The 12,425-nt window shown below is 34.7% G+C and overlaps 1 protein-coding gene across 1 annotated transcript; it reads right to left on the reverse strand.

The window, feature by feature from the left end:
• Nucleotides 1–6,760: 6,760 nt before the first annotated feature.
• LOC142617936 (metalloendoproteinase 4-MMP-like) lies at nucleotides 6,761–8,090 on the reverse strand. Its single transcript, XM_075790913.1, has one exon. The coding sequence runs from the start codon at nucleotides 8,088–8,090 to the stop codon at nucleotides 7,023–7,025; it is 1,068 nt and encodes a 355-aa protein (XP_075647028.1). The 3' UTR covers nucleotides 6,761–7,022.
• Nucleotides 8,091–12,425: the final 4,335 nt, after the last annotated feature.

Raw genomic sequence — 12,425 nt, forward strand, 5'->3', positions numbered from 1 at the left:
ATATATGTTTAATCTGGATCTGAATAATTAACCTAAGTAACAACTTGGCTAATAAATTAGGTTAAACATTTTGTGTTTTACAGGGGTCTAAACTTTAACAATAGTGATTAACATCATCAAGTTTTAAGGGATGATGAAGCGGTATTAGAGCTAAAGTAGGATGAAAAGCAGTATAGTAGATGTCGGTAGCTTTCACTTCAATGAGAATAAGGATAACAAATATTGTCATCCTTAGCAAAGTTTTCTCACAAATTTCTTGTCTATTTATCTGCTTCTGCTTCAAAAAATTCTTATGTTTAAGCTAATTTCATAATGATCTTTAAGGCTTTAATACTCATATCTTATATATAATTGAATGGTTTGACACCTTTGAAATAAACACAATTTAATTTTATGTCTATTCATCCCTAGCAAGTGCTGTCTAGCAGTACTGACCTTGAGGTCCGCCCGTTTGGGTGAAAAACAGGGAGGATGGAAAATAAAGAGAGGAAAATAGGGAGGAAAATACTGTTTTTTACTATTCGTTTGGAGAAGGAAAATAGGAAGGAGAGAAAACCCAGGAGAAAGTTTTCTCTCCGGCCCACATTTTTTTTCCTTCCAAATAGGAAGGAAAATTTGGAGAGAAAAGTGCTATGGTAGCACTTTTACAAAAATGCCCTCTTCCCACCTTTTTTTTTCAACGTTTTTTTATTGTGACTTGACGTTCTTTTTTTTTTTTTTTCTTTCAACGTGACTTGACGTTCTTTTTTTTTCTTTTTTTTTTTTCCACAATGTGACCTGACGTTCTTTTTTTTTTCAAATCTTTTTTTTTTCTTTTTCTTTTTTCACAACATGACCTGACGTTCTTTTTTTTTTTTTTCAAATCTTATTTTTCTTTTTTTTCACAACGTGACCTGACTTTTTTTTTTTCAACATGACCCTATTCAACGTTCTCTTCTTCTTTTTTTACATTATAATAATAAAAATAATAATATAAATTTATATATATGATGTGATAAATTTTATATTATGTAATGAGTACAAATAAATCTATTTCTTACATATTATGTAATAAGGGTATAATAGTCAATTTATATAAATTACATTTTTCATCCTTCCATTTTTCTCTCACACCAAACAAAAGAGTTTTCCACCCTTCCACTTTTCCACCCCTCCAACCGAACACACAAGAGGGAAAACTAAATATTTTCCATCTTCTCACTTTTCCATCCTCCTACTTTTTCACTCCTCAAACCGCACAGACCCTTAAGAAGAATGAGCGGTTTTACGTTAAGTAGCTTACAATTTAAGTATTGCTAATTGGCTAGGGTCACAAGATTTCATTATTTTTACGTTCAGTAACGTTTTCACAAAAGTCATGTTGGCTTGTAAGAGTCTCATAAGTTTCAAGTTACATATGTTGATGGGTGAACTAATAATCACAATATGTTAGATAAAATTACTCATTTTCTAAAGGTTTGGAGAGAATATATTGGTAATGGATGAGTGATATTGGATTGTAGGAGTTCGTATCATCATATTAAACATTCAAAAAAATGATAATGTATATGATAAAACTTATACGAGGTAGAGTGTGCTACAACTGGTGCAGCAAAACTAATAGTTATTTGACAACAGCTTAAAATTACATTATTATCTTAATTTTGGTAGGAAATATCATATCAATTAAATGCTTAAGTACACTCAAATATGTGAGTTTAAAATATTTCTCTAAAATATATTCATTACATGTATTTTCCTCCTATAAGAGATTAAAACTAGTCAACTAATCAAGCAGACATGCAACCAAGAGAATCCAAGGATCAAGATCAATTTGGGCATTATTTTTTAAAGTTTTAAAAATAAGTCAAAAAAGTGTGAGGATAAAAAAAGAAGGAAAGAAATTCACCCAAGTCAAAATTGGAAAATTCCTGCAGTGATATGGAAACATCATGTGTTATTTCAGTATTGTTACCATAATGTTTTGCACAAATGTCCAATTGAACTGATTTTTGTGGCCACAGAAAAAAGACTCAAATATCTACAACTTTTTAGTTTGCCACAAATTTGGTAAAATATATATATATTTGGAGGTTAAACGTGGGCCAGGAGCTGACAAAGAAAAAACGTTCGAAAATAAAAGGAATCACATCCTAAATTTGAGGGATTTTCTCTTCTTCTTCTTCTTTTTTTTTTTTTTTTTGAGGAGGCTGAAGTTATAGAGGAGGAAAAACCCTAGAATATTTTTCACCACCTATTTATGCTAAAACATCACCAATGAATTATTGGGCCTCTCTAAATATCTTTACCTTGTTATCAAGCTAGCCCGCAACTATTCTCCTTGATTGGGCCGCAAATATAAAATATTATGAAAAACCCATGATCAAATACCATGATTCAAGTCTATGGAAAAATATCTGGGGGAAAAAAAAAAAAAAAAAAACTCAATTCTCATTGGCGATATCAAATGCCCAATTCACATTTGCACTATTAAAAGACCAAGCTAGCTACTTGGCAATATTTAGTAAAAAACCCAAGGTTTTTAATACTTGGAAAATACCATATGTTAACCTCAATGATGAAATTATCTAAATTCCCAAACCCACAACCACAATCAGTTTAAATTTTGTTACATATCCATGGGATTTATCTTAAGAACCTATGACTACTTATCTACTTTCAATACTCATGGGAAGTTGTGATTATTTTTCTTAAACCCATGAGATTCATATGAAAAACTCATGGTCACTATTTATTTTACGTTCATGATGCTATGGTAGATTATTCATCTTACAAGCTCATCATTTAATTCATGTCATGATTATTAGGTATTATTTAGAACCTACAAACATTAGCTATATTATTCTCAAAAAATCATGGAAGTCATTATATAAAAATAGTAAATATTATTTACGAAGCATATTGAAATAATTAAGCTTATATCAAATACTATTATTTTAAAAGCTTACAAATCATTACCCAAGAACCCATTACAAATATCCATTAAAACCCAAAATATAATGAATATTTACTAACAATGAAAGCCCTTGAGGATTAAAAACCAATGGCAACATGTGTCAATATTGTCCATTTTGTAGGACCCAAGAAGTAATAGAAGGGGAACAAACCCGAGTGAAGAGGTGCACAAAAGGGGCCCAAGGCAAGTTGCAGGCGCAAGCGCCATGACGGTTTCGTCCCATGAGAAGTACACCTCAGCCAAATGGACCAAGCAGAGGGGTGGATAATGGAGTCAGCAACTAAGTTAGGTCTAGGAACCATGTGTATATGTGAATGACTGATCTTACCAAAGCACGTGTCTAGGAACCATATGCATGAAGCATGTGCACACATACTCGCCTAGAAACACAGTTCTTTGAGTAACAACAAAACTGCAATTTAAACAGAACCTAGCATGCTTCTAATACGAAAACTATAAAACCTAACCTAAAGCAGAGATATTGAAGCAATAAACAAAAAATATGAAAGAGACAAGTTAGATCCTTACCTCAAACACAAGAACTCCTTTGTGCTTTAATTTGACTTTCAACCTCAGTCAATCTAATTAAGACAAAACCAGAAGGTTAGTAAGATTAAAACTTGAAGGTTAAGACTAGAATAGGTCTCAACCAAGTAAACTTTAACTTGAGGTTATTTTAAAATAAAAACTCCCTCATTGATTCACTATTTTATAGTGGATTCGGACTGTTTTGGGAAAAGAGCCTTTGGGGCCTTTTATGGTGATCATAGAGGGGTGCAGGGCAACTCCCAGCCAATGAAGGATTAGCTCTGTACAAATTTTACATAAAAAAATTTCTATACAGATATACTAAAACCCTACATGCGCGTGCATACTTGAAGTATGCATACGCATGCTTACAACATGTGCATGCATACTTAAGGTTCTTGCAGGTTTTCTTTCACTAAAACATCCTTAAAGCTAAAGATTTACAAGATTGGGCCCTAAACCAATTTTGGGCCTTTGAATGATGTTATCATTGGAGAACAAGGGCTCGAGTCGTAAGGAGTACAAATTGAGGTGTCTACACAAGTGACTAAGCCAGATGGATAGCTTCCCTCTTGTCCATCTCTAACCAAGATTCAATTGGAGGTATGAACTAATGGAGTCACCACCTAGATTAGATTTAAGAACCATATGCGGGCTTTTGGGCCAATCACTTACACACATGAATTCACATACCAGATTATGAGTCCGAAGTTTGAGTACAATTTGGAAAAGTGTTAGGCATCCAAGACTGCCTGGCTTGTGGGCCGGCCTTCATTATGTGTTGCTAGGCCATATTTAATTAAAGGATTTATTAAGACAGTCCTAATCCTTTACCTAAACATACATCATGCACTTTAAATAAAAATAACACATACAACATGTTAAAAACATATCACAATATAAAAGGAAATAAATAAAACATGGCAAGTTGAAAATTAGATAAAAACACATAAGGAAATAATATCAAATAGACTAAACATGGAAAAAAAAATACTAAAACAAACATGGAAAATAATTAAACCTAAATAATTAACCTAAAACAGAGTCAAACAAAATCAAAGATTATGTGAAAAATGATTAAAACAAATAAAAACAAGATTTTACCCTAATCTAGATTCAAAGTGCGTGCACATACTTAACTATGCGTACGCATGGTTGAACCACACACACGCATACTCGATGATGCACACACATCCTTTAACATAGATTCCAAAAAATACATTTTTAGAGATTTAATCAAACAAATATATAATATGTGAGATCAAACAAGCATGTTAGAAACCCTAAAAACTAAACTAACATAAAACAAAAACACAAAGCATCAACATAAACAAATAAACATGAAACAAAACAAATAATTAAACTAAACTGCATAAAATAAACATACATGTTATATTTTACACAAAACCAAAATAACAAACCAAGAAGAACAAAAATATATTATAAACAGCCTAAAATCATATTAGAACATTTCAAACATAATTAAAACATCAAACACATTAAATATAACAAATAGATAAACTATATTAAGAAAATCATGTGAATCATATTAACCAAGGTGGAAAATCACGGAGAAGAGACTCACCTTACTTTAGAATCACAGATTTGATGTTATTTAACTGGCCCCTCAGTGCCAACAATCACAAAGGTTAGATGGAGAAAACAAAGATAATCAAAGAACACAAAAATTAAACCCAAAAATTTTGGATGAGTTTTAAAAATAAAACCTGAACGTGGGATTTGATTTTTTTTTTTTTTAATTATGCTTGACTACTAACATGTGTGAGAAATGTGGTTAGAAAAAACTATTTTTTTTTTTAAATTTAGCTAAAATATAGGAGTTTTTAAAATCAGTAATATTAAAAAAAATAAAAATAAAAACTTATTATTTAAGCTTTACAAACTAGTGAATTAAAGGTACCGGTATTTTGAGTATTAAAATTGAAGATCTCAAACAAGAAAAACTCTTTAAATGGTAGTAATAGAAGATTGCCTTCAACCACCCTAACCTCCACTTGATCAATTGTCACATAGTTTTTCATTTTAACCGTTTGCTTCTCCCCATGACTTGGTTCTTTATCTTAATCGCAGCTGACCAAGTAAATATATATATATATATATATATATATATATATATATGGTGAAAGTACCATATAATAAAATGTCACAATTTTTATCACAACTATTTTATATGGTAAATCATGATTAGATACCTATTACCTTTATATGAACTAACAATTTTTTCTCCACTAATTACAGCTTGCCAAGTAAACAATTGTGTATGATCCTAAATTTTTTGTTTTGTTGGTGTTACCGATGAAGATCGAAGAATGAGGCTTTTGATATTGACTATTTATCATCCGAAAGTCCTGCTCCATTAATTTTTTCTCACAGTGTGAATTGGGTACACAACCAACCCAGTTGGTGTGCCATATAATATCATATCACCCAACTTGATGGTGATGTGCCATTTGCTCTCTGTTACTGGTAAATGGTCTCTGATTTGTTGAGTCAGTTCTAGTAATAAAGTCACGAAATAATAAAGTTTTCACATTGCTGTTGGATTTCGAGTTTCTTTGTTAACATAGTCATTAATTAGCTTCTAAAAAGCTAACCAGTAGCTTTCGTTTCATCCAGTCCACACCCAACCGAATACAGAAAAGATGATTAACAAATCAAATGTTTCTGGTCTAGACAACCGCGCGGTTGTGCCAAAAGGTTTTGATTAAGCAACAAAAGTCTGTCATAGCATAATGTTAAAATTCAAAATTGGAGAGAAAGGAGACCTTAATTTTTGGTTCAGTTTGGTTGCTTACATATGTATGATTTTATAGATGCTGTCTTTCAATAGTCAGGGCAGATTTTAAACTCAAAGTAATTAACTAATTTAACTGTAAGGAATGAATCACAAGGTCCTATCAAACCAAATTGGTCCTATTAATAAAATACAAATAAAATTTATATACAGTTTCTTAGGTGTAATATGGAATTATACCTAAATTTTATCCTTAAAACAATTAATTTTGTTTTCTACATGTAATCTACTATCCTTAATGAGATAAATAATTTGTTCTTAGCAGTAAACCAAGTAATTTTGTTTTGTACCTGTAATATTAATAAAATTTTACACATGCTCTAGAGAAATGAAATATAAGGTACTGATTAACTGTATCATGTACAATAATAATTGACACAAATTAATAAGATAATTCTCGTTTAACTTTGTTTTCTTTTTACAATCTTAACAAAGTGTGTGCAAGCAAGGATTCAAATTGAAGAAAGAATATTGTAATCTCACAGAATTGAACTCTGATAAAATCATGTACCCTAAAACTATTTCAAACTTCAAATCTATAGTTAAAGGGCAGTCATTATAAGCACCCCATGGTTTTGGGCTTTGTGACTACCTCTTTGTTTCCTATCTGAACTTGAAGAGCCCCAAAATATTAGTCCTTATCTCCTGTACCCTATTCCCTACCCCACGGGAATTTTCCTCTACAACACCCAAAAAACAAACAAAAAAAGTGTTCATGTAAAATTACATGCACAAACAAAGAATCAAAAACAAAGTAACCCACTCATTATATGACCTAGTAATTCTCAAACCAACACCATGATTTGTAGAAATATCAGACTCTAACATAGAACTAAACCTAAAATTAGGGTTTGATCCATACAAAGCTTGCACTCCTTCTATATCATCCATTGTCAATTCCAACTTCTGATCCCTAGGCTTCAAACTAGGGTACATTACAGCCTCTTTAACCGAGCTATGTGCCAACCCTAACAAATGGCCAATCTCATGGGTCGCCACCGATTCCAAATCTATCGCCACCGTCGATTTCTCCTTCTGAAAATCCACCGCCCATGTCTCCGCCGCATCAAGGTGAAACCTACCACTTTCAGGCGAAAACGAGTGTGCTAAAATCCCGAGAACCCCATCGAATGGCTCTCCATCGCCGTGATCGCCATTGTAAAACCCTATTTTTATGTCGGCGAAGCCATAATCATCGGTTTCAGTGAAACTCACGGGAATGACAGAAGCCCATTTCCGAAATGCGCGTTTAAATGTGACCCTTATCTCCGATATGGTCAAGTTGTGGATCATGTACTCCGTCGAGAACGCGTAGGTGAGCATCATCGGCATTTGGCGAGACCACCGAGGTTTTCCGGGGAAATACACGTAATGTTTTGTCCCATGCAGCTTGTTGTGGTGGATATCGGGCACGCCGCATCTCGGGGTGAGTATTTGTGAAACCGTGGCGGTATCGAGCTTACCGGTAATGGGGAGGCCGAGCTTTTCTTGGTAGAGTGTGAGAGCCGATTGGAACCGGGCATCGAAAATGTTATCAGTGAAAGTATCGTCTCGAAAATGGAAGTAACCGAAACGATGCAAGTGTTTTTTGATTTCCGATATGCGGATTACTTGGCTGCCTATTGAAGCGTCAAGAAAGCTTTTGCTGTTATAGCTTTGTATAGTTACATGATTACTCAAAGTGAAACCGGGTGTTTTTCTGGCCGGAATGCATGGCGGCGAGCCGAGGATGAAGATGAAGAAGATGAAGAAGAAGAGAGAGATGAGAGAGTTGCTGAATGAGAGAAACATTGGCAGTTTGCTTGGTTTGAAGGTTTGGAAGAATATGGAGGGAGCTTTATTGAAAAGCTAAGGTCCAATTTATAAATGTGAAGTTAATAAAATTTTCCTTTTCTTTTGGATATATAAGAAAAGGAAAATATTCATGAATAGTTGTTAATGAACATTCTATATACATGTAATATTCCTAATTTCAACACATTTTTTAAGGAGAAAAGTATGTTACTTACATATATAGTGTGTTTTAATAACTGCAATCAGGAGTCATGAAATTACTGCGTTTTTATTACTATGCGAAATAATTATGAGAAATGAAATGTTTATAATATTTTCTCAATAAATAATAAGTAGCAAGTTAATATGTGTTGTTATTAGTAGGTAAAAAAGAAATTTCAAATGGTAAGTTTAAATTAGAGCGACTAATAATAACTAATCACTTATAATTTGCTGTGAAAATATTCTTAATAAATATCACACTTTTTTTAGTATGTTCATATTTAACCTATGATATTAGAAATGTGTACACAGGATGTAACGTGTAATAAGCAGTGCAGATAAGAAAAGATATGGGAGGACTAGAGTTTGAAAATGTATGACATGGGAATGATTAAAGGGTGTGAATTATGATAGTGATGTAATGGGAGTTTTAGAAGAATCTGCCTAATGGTTCTCTTTCAATTGTTAGATTCTGAGTCAGGTAGGCTTGAAAATGATGATGATGATTGGTGAGTGAATCGCTGCTTTTTACGTTTTTTCTGGTAACGGTTGTGACTTATATCCTATCCATAAATCAGTGTGAAGTTTGACGTTTACATTAATTGAAAGACAAACTAGTCCCAACTCTCAACCTCATATACATCAACTTTGTTATTATTTCATTTTCATTTGCTAGAGCTTATCTTGTAAATGAAGCCAATCTATCTTTTAGCTGCAACTTTTAAGGTTTCCCTTTTTCTTCAACACAGTTTAGTCAAACCTTTTTTTGAAACCTCAAAAACTCAGTTTATAATTGTACCCATGATCAATTTTTATTCAGCTAATTTTAACTTGTACTTCCAATATATATCCAGGATTAGTGGGCTTGTGCTTTTGGATTAAATTTTTGCAGACAATGTACTTGCATTTATTGAAAGTTGGTAAGAACATAACATTATACCTAAAAAAAAAAGAGTTACAAATACTGTATATATCATGTCATTCAAAGTTAGGATTAGGGAATTTAAACAACACTATTGTAGTAGGGGACATGAGCTTAGGCCAACTATGAAGTGGATTAAGAATTTGTTGCTATTATTATTATTATTATTATTATTATTACTATTACTAGAAGGAATAAGCTAAGTTAATAATGAGTTAATTTTTATACATCAATGTCACACGTATGCTAATACAATGCAATGGACATCGGCTTAACTTTTAAATATATCAATGGAAATTTATGAAATGGTTGCTCATTTGAAAAGTGTGTACCTCAAGAAATTACAGATAGCATTTGTGTGTGTGCGTGTGTGTGTGAAGTGTATTCAAACTTTCTTCAAGTAGAGAAAGGCTATAACTACCAGAAGCAAGTACATGTGGTTGTTGAGATATATATATCATTGTGGTTTTAACTTTCTCACTCTGTGTATTATATATATAATAGGAGTGAGGATGACTCAATCTATCTCATTGGCTGTGAGTAAGTCATGAACAATAGTGCTTGCTGGGCGTGTAGAAGACTCAATGTTCAACCGGCCTGCTGGGCAGTGGGAAAGTCATAAATTAACAACTACCATGTCTGGGGACTACATATTATAGTTACTTGCTGGATTTCTATCAGGAACTTCCCAAAGTATCCACACACACACACACAATATATATATATATATATATATATATATATATATATATATATATATATATATATATATATATATATATATATTGATGATGCCCTCCGTCAGGTTAAGGCCTCGTATCCAGATCTAGATGTGCCCCACGTCTCTATAGACGTCCAAGGGCAAACATTAGCTCACTCCGTCCATTCAGAGAGTACAGAAACTTGTTTGCTGTTAATGCTCCTCTTGTGGACGAAGGCCAGACTCCTGCTCAAGATCAACCGGATGACGAACAGAAGCTTGAAAGCACTCCCCACTAGCATCAGTAGGATTTTTTTTAAAGATGTTAAGGACAGCTTTTAACCGTCGTACGTTGTTTATGGACATAATCCCTCTTGTAGGGTTTAACTAGCTTATTTGCTTGTTTTTATCCGTTTGTTTTTATCCAACGTGCATTTTTTAATTTATGGCTCATACAATAGGTAATCTAATCATGTCGTAGGAGTCCGTCCAAATGTGGACTTGTATGTACGATTGAGTCATCGGTCCGTCCATCTCACAATTTGACTAATACATTTCATCCTTGAGAGGATGATCTGTCCACTTTTTGGACTCACATCTTCATCCTTGAGAGGATGATCCGTCCATTTTGTGGACTTGTACACTGCGTTCTGGATAGGATGACCCGTCCACTGCGTGTCCTTGGTAGGTTTTCATCTCTCTTGGGATGACCCGTCCAAATTATGGACTCGTTAAATTTTCATACTTCTTGGATGATCCGTCCACTGTGTGGACTTGTTAGATTTTCATCATTCTTGGATGATCCGTCCACTGTGTGGACTTGTTAAACTTTCATCCTTTCTGGATGATTCGTCCACTGTGTGGACTTGGTAGATTTTCATCCTTCTTTGATGATCCGTCCACTATGTGGAAAGTAGATTTTCATCCTTCTTGGATGATCCGTCCACTGTGTAGACTTGTTAAACTTTCATCCTTTCTGGATGATCCGTCCACTGCGTAGACTTGGTAGATTTTCATCCTTCTTGGATGATCTGTCCACTGTGTGGACTTGTTACATTTTCATCCTTCTTGGATGATCCATCCACTATGTGGACTTGTTAAACTTTCATCCTTTCTGGATGATTCGTCCGCTGTGTAGACTTGGTAGATTTTCATCCTTCTTGGATGATCCATCTGCTGTGTGGAAAGTAGATTTTAATCCTTCTTGGATGATCCGTCGGCTACGTGGACTTGGTAGATTTTCATCCTTTTGAATGATCCGTCCGCTGCGTGGACTTGGTAGATTTTCATCCTTTTGGATGATCCGTCCACTGTGTAGACTTGTTAGATTTTCATCCTTTTTGGATGATCTGTCCACTGTTTTGGACTTGGTAGATTTTGAGCAAAATACCTTCCATATGCTCTGAATAAACTCCTCTTAATATAATGGATTGCTAGAATATTGTTCATAAAAAAAGAAAAACGCCATTTGGCTCTAAAAGTACTTGTAGGAAATAAAAACTAAAAGATAAACTGGAAATGAGGTAAATGATGCTGTCGTCTCTGTCCTTCGCCTACTGGTAGTATTTCTTTAGGTGCTCTGTGTTCCATGGGTGACTCAGCTTTTTTCCGTCTAGTGTCTCTAAGTAGTACGTTCCCTTCCTATGCCATGAAATGATCGTGTATGGTCCTTCCCAGTTAGGTCATAGCTTCCATTGGGAGGCATCTTTTGTAACGCCGAGTACTTTTCTCAAGACCAGATCTCCCACTTGGAAGTCCCTATGCCTAACCTTGGAGTTATAATGCTTTGCCATCAGGTCCTAGTATTGTGCTAATCTCTATTCAGCTGCGGCCCTGACTTCATCTACAAGGTCGAGCTGTAAACGCAAAGCTTCGCCATTCTTACTCTTGTCGTAGTTCTCCACACGATAGCTTGTTAGTCCTACCTCTGCCGGTATGAGAGCCTCACTACCATACGCCAATCGAAACGGTGTTTCCCCTGTCGGTGTTCTCGCCGTTGTTCTGTAAGCCCATAAAATACTTGGTAATTCGTCTGGCCATATGCCCTTTACCCCCTCGAGCCGGGTCTTGATAATCTTAAGTAAGAACCGGTTCGTAACTTCAACTTGTCCGTTGGCCTGCGGGTGAGCGGGCGACGAGTAGAGATTCTTGATCCCAAGCTGGGAACAAAAGTCTCTGAATGTGTCGTTGTCGAATTGTTTCCCGTTGTCCGAAACCAGCACCCTCGGAATTTCATACTTGCAAATAATACTTCTCCATATAAAACTACGGATATTCTTCTCCGTGATAGTGGCCAGAGCCCCTGCTTCCACCCATTTGGTGAAGCAGTAAATACCAACCACTAAGAACTTTAGCTGCCTCACAGCTGTCGAGAACAGACCCATGATGTCTAATCCCCATTGTGCAAACGGCCATGGGGCCGTCATAGGGGTAAGTTCTTCCGTTGGTTGCCTTATGAAATTGCCAAATCGTTGGCACTTGTCACAAGCTCTGACATATGTGTGGTCAT

Source organism: Castanea sativa, chromosome 11 (genome assembly GCF_040712315.1).
Source record: "Castanea sativa cultivar Marrone di Chiusa Pesio chromosome 11, ASM4071231v1".
Classification (NCBI taxonomy): domain Eukaryota; kingdom Viridiplantae; phylum Streptophyta; class Magnoliopsida; order Fagales; family Fagaceae; genus Castanea; species Castanea sativa.

What these genes read in the sequence shown, in the direction of transcription:
- LOC142617936 (XM_075790913.1), bottom strand. Translation starts at nt 8,090, where the DNA reads ATGTTTCTCTCATTCAGCAACTCTCTCATCTCTCTCTTCTTCTTCATC.